General features: G+C 37.7%; 2 protein-coding genes across 8 annotated transcripts in view; one reads left to right on the forward strand and one right to left on the reverse strand.

Annotated features, from left to right (window-relative positions):
* The window catches only part of LOC309625100 (uncharacterized protein), a 77,312-nt gene that overhangs the window by 45,811 nt on the left and 11,735 nt on the right, over positions 1-19,766 (reverse strand). For 5 of the 7 annotated variants that reach the window (XR_014242319.1, XR_014242320.1, XR_014242321.1 and 2 more), the window contains one exon: positions 18,226-18,531. The exons of the other annotated variants lie outside the window; for them this stretch is intronic. The gene's annotated coding sequence lies outside the window, so the exon portion shown is untranslated. Of the gene's footprint in view, positions 1-18,225; positions 18,532-19,766 lie in introns of those variants that run through there. 7 annotated transcript variants of the gene reach the window in all.
* The window catches only part of SNX6 (sorting nexin 6), a 54,806-nt gene that overhangs the window by 32,802 nt on the left and 2,238 nt on the right, over positions 1-19,766 (forward strand). The window contains exons 10-13 of the mRNA XM_082384220.1: positions 525-564; positions 4,644-4,730; positions 15,113-15,272; positions 15,355-15,440. Coding sequence (XP_082240346.1) covers positions 525-564; positions 4,644-4,730; positions 15,113-15,272; positions 15,355-15,440 — 373 coding nt within the window. The remainder of the gene's footprint in view (positions 1-524; positions 565-4,643; positions 4,731-15,112; positions 15,273-15,354; positions 15,441-19,766) is intronic.

The raw sequence follows: 19,766 nt of genomic DNA on the forward strand, positions 1-19,766 counted from the left end.
CTGGGCTCTCACTGCAGTGGCCGGGCTCAGTCCCTGGTTGCAGAAGATCCTGCAGGCCGCCAGGTGTGGCCAAAAAACAAAGTGAAAGTGAGCTCTGAAGTAGAGATTGGCTGTTCATTTGTGTTGTTTTCCAAAACAAAGCAGCTCCATTTGAAAGTATTTAAGACATAACTCTTTGGATGTCATTGCCCTGTACTTCTGTAATAATTTAAAGGTATGGTTTTATTTAATATGTGGCATATTACCAAAGGATATCGAGACAGATTTTTTTTAAGTTTTTAACGTATGGCTTAGACCGCCACCTTGAAATGGGACGATTTTCTGTAATCATATGTCAAAAGGAATCTGTTACATGAGTGGACGTACAGAGATTTTTGTTGAACTAAATGAAGTCTTCAGTGAACAAAGACAATTAAATATTATTGTAATGAGGTAAGAATGTTCGTTATTAATCTGGTTTGGGGTATATTCTCTGAACATTTGAAATAGAAAATTATTTATGATGAAATATTTTTCCCTTCCAGGTTTTTTCTTAAAGTTTCAGAACTTTTTGATAAAACAAGAGTAAGTACTAATAATTAACCTTTGGAAGTCTAAATCTCTGCAAACGGTAGTGTTTAACTTGTTGGGCTGTGTTTAACTTTATTGAGGAAGATGAGTTATACTTCAGAAGGTTAAAGAGGCAGATTTAACTTTGAAAATAATGAGAGTTTTTCAGGAAATTTAGTTTTTGTTATGGTCTTTTGGTATATGTGTAAACGTTCATATTCTTGATCAGAAAACATGTTCATTAGGAGGCTGGGTTTATTTTTATGAAAGATCATTTTTTTCCTGGGGCTTTGTAAGCTAGAGGAAAATCTTGGATTCACTATAACTTTACTGAGATTACTGCTTTTGATTCCCCATGACACACTGCTTTAAAAAAGAGTTGTATCAATATAAGACAAATATATAACTGCAGAAAGTTTTCATTCATAGTAGCAATAATTTAATACTGATATAGTCTTGGTTTTCAGGGGTCATGTTAATTTGTGATCATTCTATCTATCAGTTGATAGTGAAAATGTTTACTAGATGTGTAATGGTACTTAGCTGAGAATGGTGGTGGCTAGTCCATTATAGAAATCAGATTTCATCATGACCTTGGCAGTTGAGTTGTGTAGTGCAGACAAGTTGAAGAAAAGGAGATACTCTATCACAAAGGAAAAAGTTCTTAAATATGTAAGTAAATGTTATACTGGGGTCCATATAGCTCATTATTCTGCTTTGATATTTGTACCAGTGAGCATTTTCTGGGAAGATGTATAGTTGTTTTTGTGTGCGTGTGCATTTATATCAAAAGAATAGGAATCTATCACAAAACAGCCTTATGTGTCAATTCTTTTGGAAGCAGATGTCAAGGTGGGATTAAATGTACAAGAGATATATTGTGAAAAACAGAGAGGAACGAGCAGGAGTAGACAGGAGGGGAGCGTTCCGATAACAGTGCAGGTCTACACCTGCAAAAGGAGAGGGAGAGGAAGGAGGACTGGGTAGGAGGAGTTTCAGACTATAGCGCAGTTCTAAGAAAGCTTTGTCCACGTCAGAGGGGAGTGCCTGAGCCAGAGCTGCCCATTAGAGGAGTTCTACATCAGGCAAGAATGGGCTGGGTGGGGAGGATGGAACATAACTTTCGTATGAACATGGTTCCAGATCCAGAGATACTGCAGTTGGGGCTATCAGTCAACTGTGCTCCTTGCAGCAAGCATTTCTCTTGGAGATCTGGGTGGCACATTTCCATAGCCCCAAAATTCTTATTTCCTTTAGCATTTGCACGTTGTTCTGGTTATTACTGCTGTGTAACAAACCATCCTAAAATCAGTAGTTTTAAACAGCAACCATTTTAGTATGCCACTGAACTCTTTGGTTCAGGAATTCAGAAAGGACACAGCAGGGATGGCTTGCCTCTGCTCCATGATGTCTGGGGCCTCAACAGGGAAGATATGAAGGCCAGGGCCTGGAATCATCTGAAGGCTCTTTCACTCATATGTCTGGGGGTTGATACTGGCTATCAGCAGGAACTTCTGCTAGGGCTGTTGGCTGTAACACCTACATGTGGCTTTCCCATGGAGCTGCTTAGGCTTCTTCACAGCATGGCAAAGAGGTTCCAAAAGTGAGTATCCCAAATTATGGGAAGTAGAAGCTGCTAGTTTCGTTAAGGCCTGGGCCTGGAAACTGGCGCAGCATCATTCCTGTATTGGGCAAGCAGTCTGAGAGCCCAGGTTCAAGGGGGGAAGACACATACCCTACTTCTTAATGGAAGGAGAGGAGCCCTATTTCAAAGCACTGAACATCATCTAGCATGTCAAGAAGTTCTGTAAAGTTGGTTTCTCCATAAAGAAACTTCAAGTTTTTTAAAAACTTTTTATTAAAGTGTATTGTACATGTAGAAAAAACCACGTAACAGAAGTGTACAGCTCAGTGAAATGTCACAGTTTAACACACTCATGTAATGAACACCCAGATCAAGGAATGGAACATTACCAGCAGCTCAGATGCCCTGTCCCCCTTCAGCTGCCTTCTGAGTCACCACCTCGGCTGCAAAGCTAACCACTGTCCTAGCTTCTAACAGAAAAAAATAATTTTATTTTCATATTTTATGTAAATGCATTATGCAGTATATATTTTTATGTCTGGTTTCTTTTACTCAGTATTATGTACATAAGATTCATTGGTGTTGCATATCGGTATAGCTCCTTCATTCTTATTGCTGTATAGTTTTCCATTACAAAAACATACCTAATTTTATTATCTTTTCTGCTGGTAGGCATTTGGATAGTTGCTAGTTCTGGGCTCTTTACAAAGAGTACTGCTAAGACCATTCTTATTTATCTTCAGCTGAACATAAGTATGCATTTCTGTTGAATGTATGTAACTAGGAGAGGAAGTGATGGTTCATAGGATATCCATGTGAAAAGCTTTTGTAGGTACTGCCAAACTGGTTCCCAAAGTGATTGTAACAACTTACATTCCCACCAGAATGAATGTGAGCATCTTGCTGCTGCACAAGGTTGTAGTATTTGGTATTTTAGCTGTTCTGGTGGATATGTAGGGTTTTTTTATTTTAACTTTTTATTTTAACAACAATTTCAGACTTGCAGAAAAGTTGCAAGAATAGTACAAAGAATTCCTGTACATGTGTCACCCAGATTTTCTTAATGTTAACATTTTCTACATAAAGTTCTTTTATTCCCAAAAGTCCATGTTTATTGTTTTTTGCCCTTTGTGCACATTTCTCTCTCTCTTTTTTAAAGATAAGAATCAATTTTAATGTACCAGGACTTCCCTGGTGGTCCAATGGGTAAGACTCTACGCTCCCAATTCAAGGGGCTGGGGTTCACTCCCTGGTCTGGGAACTAGATCCCACATGCCGTAACTAGAGTTTGCATGACTCAAGTAAAAATCCCGCACTTGGCAAAAGAGATCCTGCATAATGCAACTAAGACCTGGCACAGCCAAATAAATAAATCTTTTAAAAAAAATTTTTTAATGTACCAATACGATTATCAATGATTCTCCATACTGTCATCAATATCTAGTATAGAAATGTTCCCAGTTGTCTCATAAATGGCTTTTTACGGTGGACTTTGTTTGAATCGGGATCCAAACGAGGTTCCCATATTGTATTTGGTTGACATAATACATTCTTCTTTATCCTCTGTCTCTCCAGACTGAATGAAGAGTTCTCACCTTTTTATTTTTTATTTTTCTTTTCTTTTTTTTTTTTTAAAATCATCCTTGTTTTTATTTATTTACTTTATTTATTTTTGGCTGCGTTGGGTCTTGGTTGCGGCACACAGGATCTTTTGTTGCGGTATATGGGCTCTTCGTAGCAGCAGGCCAGCTTCTCTCTAGTTGTAGCGTGTGGGCTTCTTGCTCGTTGTGTTGCCGCGGGCTCCAGGGCACGTGGGCTCTTCGTCACAGTGCACAGGCTTCTCTCTAGTTGTGGCATGTGGGCTTCTGTCTAGTCGTGATGCACAGACTTCTCTCTAGTTGTGGTGCACGGGCTCCAGAGCGTGTGGGCTCTGTAGTTGTGGCATGCGGGCTTAGTTGCCCCACGGCATGTGGGATCTTAGTTCCCTGCCCAGGGATTGAACCCTTGTCCCCTGCATTGGAAGGCAGATTCTTAACCACTGGACCACCAGGGAAGTCCCGAGTTCTCATCTTTTTACTCTGACTTAATGTTTTAATGTTGTTTTCTGGTTGTCCACAGCAGAAGGATTGGTTTGAATTACCTAGTCTACTGCTGTTGCCAGCCTCTATTACTTTATAATCATGTCTACGTATCAATTGCCATTGAAATGAATAGAGAGAAAAATACAGGTGAACCTGAAATGTGATATTGAAACTCATTACAGCCAAGAACTTGAGTCAAATATAGAATCCTTCGATAAATTCACTAATCTGTTCATTTTTTTGTCAGTTACAAAAAAAAAAACAACTAACAGGCTAACAGAAAAGAGAAGGAAAGGAAACTTAGTTTAAATAGGAATTGATACTGTAGTTACTTATAACTTTAATTGTTTTTACAATAATTAAGAAAGAAAACACTGAGTATAGAATGTAAGTACTGATTAAATACCCAATTTTTTTCCCTTTTTCAGAAAATAGAAGCACGAGTGTCAGCTGATGAGGACCTCAAACTTTCTGACCTTTTAAAATATTACTTAAGAGAATCTCAAGCTGCTAAGGTAACTATTCTTTTTTTTAAAAATGGACTGCTTTATAAAAAGCCATCATCTGGGGCTTCCCTGGTGGCGCAGTGGTTGAGAGTCTGCCTGCTAATGCAGGGGACACGGGTTCGAGCCCTGGTCTGGGAAGATCCCACATGCCGCGGAGCAACTAAGCCCGTGCGCCACAACTACTGAGCCTGCGCGTCTGGAGCCTGTGCTCCGCAACAAGAGAGGCCGCGATAGTGAGAGGCCCGCGCACCGCGATGAAGAGTGGCCCCCGCTTGCTGCAACTAGAGAAAGCCCTCACACAGAAACGAATACCCAACATAGCAATCAATCAATCAATCAATCAATCTTAAAAAAAAAAAAGCCATCATCTCCTTAGAGGTTGGTAGACTGAAGATTGTTAAAGATGACTTATCTCTTGATTTTAAATTATATTTTTAAGTATGATTTTTTTTTTCTCCTTTTATAAATTGTAGGTCAGGGAACCTCACATAAAAGTTTTCTCTATAAACTCCTGAGAGAATTTGTCTAGAACTTTTTTTAAATTGAATTTGGTATATTTAGTCAGGTGAAATACCTGCAAAGGCAAAAGTAAAACCCCCAAATAACAGTTGTACAGCTAAAGGATTCCTAATTTTGTCTAAGTCCTCTATTGAGGGTGAGAGAGCCATAAAACAGGAATATGTTTTATTTTTAGGCATCACGAGTTTCCTTTTGGAAATCTATGTGCAAAACTAAAACTCTTACTAATCAAAAAAAAGTTTAACAAAAACATCTAAAAAGCACTGAAAACTTAGTGGCTCAGATACTCCAAATTCTGTGTTAATTTATGAATTGAGATGTTGTACAGAAAATTCCCATCTAATCATTGGTGCTTTGAACACCCTTCTTTCATTCCTTATCAAATTATAAATAACCTTCTTAACTTTGAGGACTTAAGTACTTGCAGATAACACTGTCCATATCAAATTTATTGTAAATCAGATTGTGTCTTATGAACTATTTACAATGGATGGGCAGGGATAAAATAAATTGTTCACTTTTGAAGATTTTAGTATTTTATTATAATATATAATTGTTAATAGATAACTTTTTAGAACATGGCGTTAAAGGAAAATCCAAATGTTTTAGTAACCACAGGAAAAAATTGAAATTTAATTGTGAGAAAACTCCGATGAGGTATTATTACACACCTTTAATTAGAATGGCTAAAATGAAACATTCTGACAAAAATTACAGCAACTGAAATTTTCACACACTGTTAGTGGGACTATGGTACAATACTTTGGAAAAGTTTTGCAGTTTCTTAAAAAATTAAACATACATCTACCCCATAATCCAGTCATTTCAGTCCTGGTATTTGAAAACATATGTCCCCACAGGTGTTTGAAGCAGTTTTATTTGTAATAGCTGAAAACTGACAAAAACCCAAGTGTCCACCAACAAGCAGGTGAATGGATAAACAGATTGTGGTATATTCGTAAAATGGAATGCTACTCAGCAAATAAAAAGGAATAAGCTATGCATATATGCAACAAAATGGATCACTCTCAAAATAATTTTGCTGAGTGAAAGAAGCCCAGCAATAAAGACCATAGCTTACATTAGTGTTCACTCTTGGTGTTGTACATTCTGTGGGTTTGGACAAATGTCTAATGACATAAACATCATACAGAATTTTTTTTTTTTTTACGTTTTTATTGGAGTATAATTGCTTTACAATGGTGTGTTAGTTTCTGTTGTATAACAAACTGAATCAGCTATATGTATACATATATCCCCATATCCCCTGCCTCTTGAGCCTCCCTCCCACCCTCCCTATCCCACCCCCTAGGTGGTCACAAAGCACCGAGCTGATCTCCCTGTGCTATGCAGCTGCCTGCCACTGGTTATCTATTTTATATTTGGTAGTGTATATATGTCAGTGTTACTCTCTCACTTCGTCCCAGCTCCCATCTCCTGTGTCCTGAAGTCCTTTCTCTATGTCTGCATCTTTATTCCTGTCCTAGGTTCATCAGAACCATTTTTGTTTTTAGATTCCATATATATGTGTTAGCATACGGTATTTCTTTTTCTCTTTCTGACTTCACTCTGTGTGACAGACTCTAGGTCCATCCACCTCACTACAAATAACTCAATTTCGTTTTTTTTTATGGCTGAGTAATATTCCATTGCCTATATGTGCCACATCTTCTTTATACCTTCATCTTTCGATGGACGCTTAGGTTGCTTCCATGTCCTGGCTGTTGTAAATAGAGCTGCAGTGAACCCTGTGGTACATGACTCTTTTTGAATTATGGTTTTCTCAGGGTATATGCCCAGTAGTGGGATTGCTGGGTCGTATGGTAGTTCTATTTTTAGTTTTTTAAGGAACCTCCATACTGCTCTCCATAGTGGCTGTATCAATTACATTCCCACCAACAGTGCAAGAGGGTTCCCTTTTCTCCACACCCTCTCCAGCATTTATTGTTTGTAGATTTTTTGATGATGCCCATTCTGACCGGTGTGAGGCAATACCTCATTGCGGTTTTGATTTGCATTTCTGTAATGATAAGTGATGTTGAGCATCCTTTGATGTGTTTGTTGGCAATCTGTGTATCTTCTTTGGAGAAATGTCTGTTTAGGTCTTCTGCCCATTTTTGGATTGGGTTGTTTGTTTTTTTTGATATTGAGCTGCATGAGCTGCTTATATATTTTGGAGATTAATCCTTTGTCACTTGCTTCATTTGCAAATATTTTCTCGCATTCCAAGGGTTGCCTTTTCATCTTGTTTATGGTTTCCTTTGCTGTGCAAAAGCTTTTAAATTTCATTAGGTCCCATTTTTGTTTTTATTTCCATTTCTCTAAGAGGTGGGTCAAAAAGGATCTTGCCGTGATTTATGTCATAGAGTGTTCTGCCTATGTTTTCCTCTAAGAGTTTTATAGTGTCTGGCCTTACATTTAGGTCTTTAATCCATTTTGAGTTTATTTTTGTGTATTGTGTTAGGAAGTGTTCTAATTTCATTGTTTTACCTGTAGCTGTCCAGTTTTCCCAGCACCATTTATTGAAGAGGCTGTCTTTTCACCATTGTATGTTCTTGCCTCCTTTGTCAAAGATAAAGTGACCATATGTGCGTGGGTTTATCTCTGGGCTTTCTATCCTGTTCCATTGATCTATGTGTCTGTTTTTGTGCCAGTACCATACTGTCTTGATTACTGTAGCTTTGTGGTATAATCTGAAGTCAGGCAGCCTGATTCCTCCAGCTCCGTTTTTCTTTCTCAGGATTGCCTTGGCTATTCGGGGTCTTCTGTGTTTCCATACAAATTGTAAAATTTTTTGTTCTACTTCTGTGACAAATGCCATTGGTAGTTTGATAGGGATTGCATTGAATCTGTAGATTGCTTTGGGTAATATAGTCATTTTCACGATGTTGATTCTTCCAATCCAAGAACGTGGTATATCTCTCCATCTGTTTGTATCATCCTTGATTTCTTTCATCAGCGTCTTATAGTTTTCTGAGTACAAGTCTTTCGCCTCCTTAGGTAGGTTTATTCCTAGGTATTTTATTCTTTTTGTTGCAGTGGTAAATGGGAGTGTTTCCTTAATTTCTCTTTCAGATTTTTCATCATTAGTGTATAGGAATGCAAGAGATTTCTGTGCATTAATTTTGTATCCTGCTACTTTACCAAATTCATTGATTAGTTTTAGTGGTTTCCTGGTAGCATCTTTAGGATTCTCTGTGTGTAGTATCATGTCATCTGCAAGCAGTGACAGTTTTATTTCTTCTTTTCTGATTTGGATTCCTTTTATTTCTTTTTCTTCTCTGATTGCCGTGCCTAAAACTTCCAAAACTATGTTGAATAATAGTGGTGAGAGTGGGCAACCTTGTCTTGTTCCTGATCTTAGAGGAAATGGTTTCAGTTTTTCACCATTGAGAATGATGTTGGCTGTGGGTTTGTCACATATGGCCTTTATTATGTTGAGGTAGGTTCCCTCTATGCCCACTTTCTGGAGAGTTTTTATCATGAATGAGTGTTGAATTTTTTCGAAAGCTTTTTCTGTATCTGTTAAGATTATCATATGGTTTTTATCCTTTAATTTGTTAATATGGTGTATCACATTGATTGATTTGCGTATATTGAAGAATCCTTGCATTCCTGGGATAAACCCCACTTGATCATGGTGTATGATCCTTTTAATATGCTGTTGGATTCTGTTTGCTAGTATTTTGTTGAGGATTTTTGCATCTATATTCATCAGTGACATTGGCCTGTAGTTTTTTTTGTGACATCTTTGGTTTTGGTATCAGGGTGATGGTGACCTCGTAGAATGAGTTTGGGAGTGTTCCTCCTTCTGCTGTAGTTTGGAAGAGTTTGAGAAGGATAGGTGTTAGCTCTTCTCTAAATATTCGATAGAATTCACCTGTGAAGCCATCTGGTCCTGGGCTTTTGTTTGGTGGAAGATTTTTAATCACAGTTTCAGTTTCATTGCTTGTGATTGGTCTGTTCATATTTTCTGTTTCATCCTGGTTCAGTCTTGGAAGCTTGTACTTTTCTAAGAATTAGTCCATTTCTTCCAGGTTGTCTATTTTATTGGCATACAGTTGCTTGTAGTAGTCTCTCATGATCCTTTGTATTTCTGCAGTGTCAGTTGTTACTTCTCCTTTTTCATTTCTAACTCTGTTGATTTGAGTCTTCTCCCTTTTTTTCTTGATGAGTCTGGCTAATGGTTTATCAATTTTGTTTATCTTCTCAAAGAACCAGCTTTTAGTTTTATTGATCTTTGCTATTGTCTCCTTCATTTCTTTTTCATTTATTTCTGATCTAATCTTTATGAATTCTTTCTTTCTGCTAACTTTGGGGTTTTTTTGTTCTTTTCTCTAATTGCTTTAAGTGTAAGTTTAGGTGGTTTATTTGAGAGTTTTCTTGTTTCTTGAGGTAGGATTGTATTGCTGTAAATTTCCCTCTTAGAACTGCTTTTGCTGCATCCCATAGGTTTGAGGTTGTCGTGTTTTCTTTGTCATTTGTTTCTAGGTAGTTTTTGATTTCCTGTTTGATTTCTTCAGTGATCTCTTGGTTATTTAGTAGCATATTGTTTAGCCTCCATGTGTTTGTATTTTTTACAGGTTTTTTTCCTGTAATTGATATCTAGTCTCATAGTGTTGTGGTCAGAAAAGATACTTGATACAATTTCAATTTTCTTTTAGCTGGTTTTTTCTTTCAGTTTTCTTAAATTTACCAAGGCTTACCAAGGCTTGATTTTACAGAGTAATTTTACTGCCCCAGAAATCCTGTGTTCCATCTATTCACTCGCCTTCCTCTTAACCCCTGTTGATTTTTTAATTGCCTTCATAGTTTTGCCTTTTCCAAAACGTCACATAGTTGAGTCTTTTCATATTGGCTTCTACACTTAGTAATGTGCATTTAAGTTTCCTCTATGTCTTTTCATGGCTTGATAGCTCATTTCTCTTTAGCACTGAATAACATTCTGTTGCCTTGATATATCAAGTTTATTTATCCACTGACCTACTGAAAGACATCTTGGTTGCTTCTGAGTTTTGGCAATTATCAGTACAGCTGCTGTAAACATCCATGTGCAGGTTTTTGTGTGAACATAAGTTTTCAACTCCTTTGAGTAATAAATAGGAAGGAGCACAATTGCTAGATCGTATGATAAGAGTATGTTTAGTTCTGTCAGACTGTTTTCCAGAGTGCCTATATCATTGCATTCTCACCAACAGTGAATGCGAGTTCCTGGTGCTTAACATCCTCACCAGCATTTGGTATTGTCAGAATTGTAGATTTTGGCCATTCTAACAAGGTGTGTAGTGGTATGTCATTTTAATTTGCATTTCCGTGATGACATTTGATGTGAAGCATCTTTTCACAAGCTTATATGCCATCTCTGTGTCTTCTTTGGTGAGGTGTCTGTTTTAAAAAAAGGTCTTTGGCCGATTCTTTACTTGGGTGGTTAAGTTTTAAGAGTTCTTTGTGTATTTTGGATAGCAGTCCTTTTTATCAAATATCTTATGTAAAAAATTTTTCTTGGTCTGGTGGCTTGTCATCTTGACACTGTCTTTTGCTTTTATTTATTTATTTATTTATTTATTTTTGGCTGTGTTGGGTCTTCATTGCTGCACGCAGGCTTTCTCTAGTTGTGGCAAGCAGGGGCTACTCTTTGTTGGAGTGCGCAGGCTTGTCATTGTGGTGGCTTCTCTTGTTGCAGAACACGGGCTCTAGGTGTGAGGGCTTCAGTAGTTGCAGCACGTGGGCCCTAGAGCACGCAGGCTTCAGTAGTTGTGGCACATGGGCTCAGTAGTTGTGACATGCGGGCTCTAGGACACGTGGGCTTTCCGTAGTTATGGCACGCAGGCTTAGTAGTTGTGGCTCACGGGCTGTAGAGCGCAGGCTCAGTAGTTGTGGCGCACAGGCTTAGTTGCTCTGCAGCATGTGGGATCTTCCTGGACCAGGGCTCGAACCCATGTCCCCTGCCTTGGCAGGTGGATTCTTAACCACTGTGCCACCAGGGAAGTCCCAGAAATTTTTAATTTTAAATTAGTCCAACTTACCAATTATTTCTTTCTTGGATCATCCCTTTGGTGTTGTATCTAAAAAGTCATCACCAAGCCCAAGGTCATATGGATTTTCTCCTGTGTTTTGCATTTTACATTTAGGTCTATGATCCATTGAGTTAATTTTCGTGAAGGGTGTAAGGGCTGTGTATCAGTTCATTTCTTTGCATGTGGATATCCAGGTTTCCCAGCACCATTTGTTGAAAAGATTATCTTTTCCCCATTGTATTGCTTTTGCTCCTCTGTCAGTTGGCTTTATTTGTGTGAGTCTAGTGCTGGGCTCTCTATTCTGTTACATTGATCTATTTGTCTGTTCTTTGACCAGTACCACACTGTCTAGATTACTGTAGCTTTATAGAAAGGTTTAAAGTAGGTAGTGTCAGTCCTCTGACTTTGTTCTTCTCCTTCACTGTTGTGTTATTCTGTGTCTTTTGCCTTTCCACACAAACTTTAGAATCAGTTGGTTGATGTCTACAAAATAACTTGCCAGGATTTTGATTGGGATAATGTTGAATCTGTAGATCAATTTGGAAAGAACTGATTTTGACAATATTGAGTCTCCCTATCCATGAACATGGACTATCTCTCCATTTATTTAGTTCTTTGATTTCTTTTATCAGAGTTTTATAGTTTTCCTCAAAAGTTGTACATGCTTTGTTAGATTAATACCTAAGTATTTCATTCTCTGGAGTGCTAATTAATGTGTTTTTAATTTCAAACTTCACTTGTTCATTGCTGGTATACAAGAAAGCAATCTACTTTTGTATACTGATGTTCTCTCCTAAAACTTTATTATACTCATTTATTAATTCCAGGAGTTTTTCTATATAAACAGTCTTGTTATCTGTCATCTGTAAACAAAAGACAGTTTTGCTTCTTCCTTTCCAATCTGTATACTTTTTATTTCTTTTTCTTATTGCATTAGCTAGGATCTACAGTACAATACTGAGAAAGAGTGGTGAGGTGGGACATCCGTGCGATGTTCCTGATATTAGTGGGAAAGCTTCTAGTTTTTCACTATTAAGTATGATGTTAGCTGTAGGTTTTTTGTAGTTGTTCTTTATCAAGTTGAGGGTGTTACTTCTATTTCTGTTTTGCTGAGGAAACAGTCAATTGATTTTTGACAGAGTGCTAAGACAATATAGTGAGGAAAATAATAGACTTTCAACAAATGGTACTGGGACAACTGAATGGTCACGTGAAAAAGAGTAAAGTTGGACCTTCCTCACACCATGGATAGAAAATTTACTCAAAATGGATCAAAGATCTAAGTGTAAGAGCTAAAACTATAACATTTTTAGAAGAAAACATAAACATAAATCTTCTTGATTGCCTTTATTAGGCATTGATTTCTTAGATATAACCAGAAGCTCACCAACCCAATAAAAATAATAAGTTGGACTTTATTAAAATTTTAAGAACTTTTGTTTAAAGTTTTTTGTATCAAAAACACTATCGAGAAAAATGAAAAAACCCACAGACCAGGAGGAAATATCGGGTTGACCAGAAAGTTCATTCCGGCTTTTCCATAAGATGTTACGAACAAACTTTTTGACTAACCCAATATTTGGGAATCATATAAGCCCCTAATAAGTGACTGGTATTCAGAATATATAAAGAACTCTTTTAACAGTGAAAAGACAAAGAGTCCAATTAAAAAGTGGGCAAAAGACAAAGAAGATATACAAATGGCCAATAAATACGTAAAAAGATGCTCAACATCTTTACCCCTCAGGGAAATGCACATTAAAACCACAGTGCTATATCACTTCACACCTACTAGGTGGCTCTAATCAAAAAGACATAACGGGGGCTTCCCTGGTGGCGCAGTGGTTGAGAATCTGCCTGCCAATGCAGGGGACACGGGTTCGAGCCCTGGTCTGGGAAGATCCCACATGCCGCGGAGCTACTAGGCCCGTGAGCCACAACTGCTGAGCCTGCGCGTCTGGAGCCTGTGCTCCGCAACAAGAGAGGCCACGACAGTGAGAGGCCCGCGCACCGCAATGAAGAGTGGCCCCCGCTTGCTGCAACTGGAGAAAGCCCTTGCACAGAAACGAAGACCCAACACAGCCAAAAAATAAATAAATAAAATTAAAAAAAAAAAAAAAAAGACATAACGGTATTGACAAGGATGTGGAGAAATTGGACCCCTCATATAGATTTGGTGGGAAGATGTAAAATGGTGCAGTCACTTTGGAAATAGTCTGGCAGTTTCTCAGAAGATTCAACATAGAGTTACAAGGTGACCCAGTAATTCCACTCCTAAGTAAAGAGATATGAAAGAGAAATGAAACATGAAAACATGTCCACACAAAAACTTGTACACACATGTTCATAACAGCATTATTATGAAATAGCCAAAAAGTGGAAACAAACCAAATGTCTGTCAGCTGATGAATGGATAAATCAATGTGGTATGTCCATACAATGAAATATGATTTAGCAATAAAAGGAATGAAGTACTGATTCATGCTATAAAACGGATGAACTTGAAACTTTATGCTAAGTGAAAAAGCCAGACACGGGAATTCCCTGGCGATCCGGTGTTTAGGACTCTACACTTTCACTGCTGAGAGCCCAGGTTCAATCCCTGGTCAGGGAACTAAGATCCCACAAGCTGCAGCACAGCCAAAAAGGAAAAAAAAAAAAAAAAAAAGCCAGATACAAAAGACCACATATTATATGATTCCTTTTTAAAATATTTATTTGTTTATTTGGTTGCGAAGGGTCTTAGTTGCGGCAGGCAGGCTCCTTAGTTGTGGCATGCGGGAGCCTTAGTTGTGGCATGCGAACTCTTAGTTGTGGCATGCACGTGGGATCTAGTTCCCTGACCAGGGATCGAACCCAGGGCCCCTGCATTGGGTGCGTGGAGTCTTATCCACTGCGCCACCAGGGAAGTCCCTGATTGCTTTTGTAATGAAATGTCCAAAATAGGCAAATCTATAGAGACAGAAAGCAGATTAATGGTTGTCCACGGCTGGAGGTGGGGGGTGTGGAAGGAAATGGAGAGTGACTGGGGAAAGGACCTGGGATTTCTTTTCGGGTGATGAAAATGTTCTAAAATTGAAGGTAGTGATGGTTACACAACTCTGTGAGCATACTGCAAACCACTGAATCGTGCATGTATGTGAGTGAGTTAGGGACTCCCCTGGTGGCACAGTGGTTAAGACTCTGAGCTCCCAATGCAGGGGGCCCAGGTTCGATCCCTGGTCAGGGAACTAGACCCCACATGCATGCCACAACTAAGAGTTCACATGCCACAACTAAGGAGCTGGCGAGCCGCAACTAAGGAGCCCACCTGCTGCAACTAAGATCTGGCACAACCAAATAAATAAATAAATTTTAGGGCTTCCCTGGTGGTGCAGTGGTTAAGAATCTGCCTGCCAATGCAAGGGACACGGGTTCAAGCCCTGGCCCGGGAAGATCCCACATGCCACGGAACCACTAAGCCCCTGTGCCACAACTACTGAGCCCACGCGCTTAGAGCCTAGAGCCTGTGCTCCGCAACAAGAGAAGCCACGACAATGAGGAGCCCACACACCACAACGAAGAGTAGCCCCTGCTCACAACTAGAGAAAGCCCGCGCACAGCAAGGAAGACCCAACGCAGCCAAAAATAAAAACAAACAAATTTTTTAAAATAAATAAATAAATAAATTTTAAAAATAAATGAGTGAACTATGTGGTGATTTGAATTATATCTCAATAAAGCTGTTACCAAAAAAATTTAGAAGAATGACGTGGCATTCACTGTGTGTTAGCTCTGGTGATGGGGGTGGCGGTGGCTGAGGACAGCTACTAGAAACATGCAGCGTATATTATCGTGAAGCCTTCTGTTTTATAGGATCTCCTGTATCGAAGATCTAGGTCACTAGTGGATTATGAAAATGCTAATAAAGCACTGGATAAAGCAAGAGCAAAAAATAAAGATGTTCTGCAGGCTGAAACGTCCCAACAATTATGTTGTCAGAAATTTGAAAAAATATCTGAATCCGCGAAACAAGGTACTCTTATATTAACCTCTAATCATAAGGTATGTTTTAGACTATTATATAAATAGTTAATCCTAATTTGTTTTGTTCACAGAGCTTATAGATTTTAAGACAAGAAGAGTTGCTGCATTCAGAAAAAATTTAGTGGAACTGGCAGAGTTAGAACTGAAGCATGCAAAGGTAGTATCATATTAAAGATTTAATAATTTAAGTGACTTATAATTTAGAAATGAGTCAGTTATGAAACTTTATACTAATTTTAAAAATAGAGAATCTTAGAATTGAGAGGGATTTTAAAGGTTATCTAACTTAAAACAAGAAAAATATCTATAATGTCTCTAATGGTCAGCTTTGCAAGACTCTAGTACCTAATATGGAAAGACAGTATCATTTTTTGACTAGTTGTTAAAAAAAAAATCTTACTTAATAAAAACATCACTTAAAATTTTATTTAACATTTGCCATCTTCAAAGGGACTGAAATTTTAAAATGTATTCAAAATTCCCCAAACTATAAATATTAAAGAAATTTTCAAAAACTTTTACATGTTATTTCATGATAAATTTATACCAGTTATAAGTCTAAAGTTATTAAAGCTTAAAACTACACTGAGATTTTTGGTATACTCTATAATGAGCACGAATTTACTTCTGTGTAACTTTGATATAAGTTTAATTCCTCTTTCACAGTTTACCCTTCAGGTATTTAAATCCTTCATATTCTCTATACATCTTCTTTTCTCCATGCCAGACATCCTTTGGCTAAATATTTTTCATCCCATACACCTCAACAAGATATTTAATGTATTACTGCCCTACTGTCATTGCTCTTTTAAAATATTGTACCTGAAAATGGAAACACATTTACATACATAGAATGATTATTGTTCACATTTCTTCTTACAGCATGTTTTATTCTTTTTTTTAAACTAATTTTTATTGAAGTATAGTTGATTTACAATGTGTTGGTTTTGGGTGTACAGCAAAGTGATTCAGTTATATATATATGTATATATTCTTTTTCAGATTCTTTTCCCATACAGGTTATTACAGAATATTGAGTATAGTTCCCTGTGCTATACAGTAGGTCCTTGTTGTTTATCTGTTTTATATATAGTAATGTGTATGTTACTCCCAAATTCCTAATTTATCCCTCCCCTCCAAGCATGTTTTATATGTATAAGATATGGGGTTTTTTAACTGCCATATTGCACCAGCTTGATTTGGCTATAATCACACTTTTGTTCTCTCTTTATAAGTCACTTCTTGAACCTCTGCCCTGTGGTTGTGTGTTTAATTTTTTTAGTAATTATTTTCATTTTTGTGGTAAAAAACACATAAAATTTACCATCTTAACCATTTTTAAGAGTACAGTTAAGTAGTATTAAGTATATTCATGTTGTTGTACAATGGCTCTCTAGAACTTTTTCATTTATTGAGCACTTATTTAAAAAATGTAATTGCAGGCCACGTTTATGTCTGTTAAATTTAAGCTTGCTCGTCTTAGCCCAGTGCATCGAGATCTTTTGGAAACTTGGGTTTGATAATATAGTATTTGACTATTATACTAGTTTATCCTCTCAAGTGATGGACATTTGTAATTTGTATGAACTCCCTTTTATGTCTTCATCTAAGTTTTGATTTGAAAGGTTGATCAGGATTAAAGGAATCAATATTTGTTAACCTACCTTTTGAAAGTAAGTGGCATCAAAAAAAATGTAGTTCCCTTCCTTTCTATACTAATTGATATTAACTTATTAATTAATATTCTTTGGTTATATTTATTTGGATAGTTATGAATTCATTTATACTATTATCAACCATTATTTTTCCCATTTTATCTGTGAAGGACATAAGGAGTATCAAGTTACTCATTAAAATCAAGGTGTACGTTGTCTGATTTGCTGGGCTAATAACCCTGTCAGAAGAAAATGCCTGGGCCTCCCTGGTGGTCCAGTGGTTAAGACTCTGCATTTCCACTGCAGGGGGCGTGGGTTCGATCCCTGGTCGGGGAACTAAGATCCCGCATGCCATGCAGTGCAGCCAAAAAAAAAGGAAAAAAAAGAAAATGTTTTGATAAGCCTGGCATAATTTATTGTTATTGAGCCTGTGTTGTTTTCCAGTGTTCACTGTTTTTGTTCTTTTTAAAGAGGTTATAAACTATCAAAGATTTTGTTATAGATTAAGGAGGGGTTGACAGACTACAACCTGTTTTGTACAGTCTGTGAGCCAGGAATGGCATTCATATTTTTAAATGATTATAAAAAGATCAAAAGAATAATATTTCATGACATGTGATAATTGTATGAAACTCAAATTTAACCTATTAAGGTTTATTGGAATACAGCCAAGCCTATTCGCTTAAGCGTATTCACTTATGCTTTGTCTATGATTGCTTTCATGCTACTACAGCAAAGTTGAGTAGTTGAAACAGAGACCAAATGTCTCTCAAAGTCTAAAATGTTTACTATTTAATAACCCTTTACAAAAAAAGTTTGCTGACCCTGCTTTAGATTGATGTCAGCCTCTGGTTTCCAGATTCTGTACTTCTCCAAATTCTTCCTGAAATGTGTTCTCTGTGTTCAAATTTCTGATAGCTCTTCTAGTCCAGTGGTTCTTAACTGGTGGTGATTTTGCCCCCCAGGAGACATTTAGCAATTTCTGGAGACATTTGTGGTTGTCGCATCTAGGGGTGGGGGGGGTCACTGCTGGTGTGTAGTGGGTAGAGGCCAGGAGTGCCGCTCAACATCCTACAATACACAGACAGCCCCCTCGAGGAAGGATCACACAGCCCAAATGTCGGGAGTGCTGAGGTTGGGCAACTCTACTCTGTTCCTTAATGATTTTGTAAATCTGAACAAAGTCTCATTTTGGACCCAGGATCCACATAAATTATTCCAAAAAGAGTAGATAATAGTTAAATGTACAGCAAGATGGTTTGAAACTACTTTGGATTTTATTTATTGTAACTGGTGTATATGTCTTTGCCACATAATTGAAATCTAGTTATAACAGAAAACTAGGTAGTTAGGTCACTTTTGTGTCCTTGAAAATAGGCTCAGATTCTTTATTAAGGAAGTAAAAAATGTGTGATAAGAGCAGTTTAAAAAAAAAAAAAAAGTGATGAGCCAACTGTGAGGGTGTGATGTGAGTCCCTGTGTACCCCATTGTAGTTGCAGAGTTAGGTCCACTTTTAGGCGGGGGCAGTTTGGCAGGTGTCAGCCTGCAGAATGTGCATCCTGTGACTCAGCGGTCCCACTTGAGGAATATACCTGTAAGTATATGTAAGAAGGTAATTTCATAACTGTAGACAGGCTCAAAGTCATTTGTCACAGTTCTGTTCTTATACTGGCCAAAAATTGACAGTAACTTGAACACCTAAAAATGTTTAATGTTTATTTTTCACTTAATTTTAGATTTTCAGGAACATTGCAAGGAAAGTACAAAGAATTCCTGGATACTCTTCACCCAGATTCCCCAAATGTGCATATTATCGCATATGCTTTGTCCTTTTCCCTCCCTTCCTCCCCGTTTCTCTTTACACACACACACTCACACTCACACACACACCCCTATACACACCTATTTTTGTCTTAAACCATATGAATAAGCTGCAGATATGCTTCTTCCCTCTTATACATTTCAGTGTGAATTTCCTAAAATCAAGTAATTATTCAGTACAGTTATAAAGTTGAGGAAATTAATAACGTAATTCTGTTATCTAATCCAGAGGCCTTTATTCACGTTTCCCCAGTTGTCCCAATAATGTCCTTAATGGCAAAAGGAAGTTCAAGAGAATGTGTTGCATTCAGTGCACATGTCTTCTTAGACTTCTGTAATCTGGAAAAGTTGCTGAATCTTTGTATTTCGTAACATTGGACACTGTTAAAGCACAGGCCTATAGAATGCCCCTCACTTTGGGTTTGTCTAATTAGTGGGTTTAGGTTGTGCACTTTGGACAGGAATTCCACCCAGAAGGGATGTCAGATCTTCTTGCTGCATCACGCAGGAGGAGGCACATGCTGTTGATCAGTTGCCTTACTGGCAACGTACAACTTTGATCATTTGCTTAAAGTGATGTCTGCAGGCTTCACAGTGGCAAAGTTGATGTTTTATACTTTGGATTAAGAAGTATTCTGTGGGGAGGTACCCGAGACTGTTAAATACCCCATCACTTAACCAGCACTGACCAATAAAACTTTGTGCCAGGGTGGAAATGTTCTGTAATCAGCACTGTCCAGTATGGCTGGCAGTAGTCATGTGTGGCTGTTGAAGACTTGAAATGTGGGTAGTGCAACTGAGGAACTGAGTTTTTATTTAATTTTAATGAACAAATTTTAATTATGCAGCTGCATATAGCTGATGGCTACAGTATTGGCATTTTAGTCCCATACTGCTTTTGGCATCCATTCATGATTTTTGCTTGAGTCAGTTATGATGATGATCACCAAATGGTCATTTTCTAATTCCATCATTCTTTATACATTTTAGTTGACTTTCTACTCTA

Source organism: Balaenoptera borealis (genome assembly GCF_965194805.1).
Source record: "Balaenoptera borealis genome assembly, chromosome: 3".
In the NCBI taxonomy this organism is placed as follows: domain Eukaryota; kingdom Metazoa; phylum Chordata; class Mammalia; order Artiodactyla; family Balaenopteridae; genus Balaenoptera; species Balaenoptera borealis.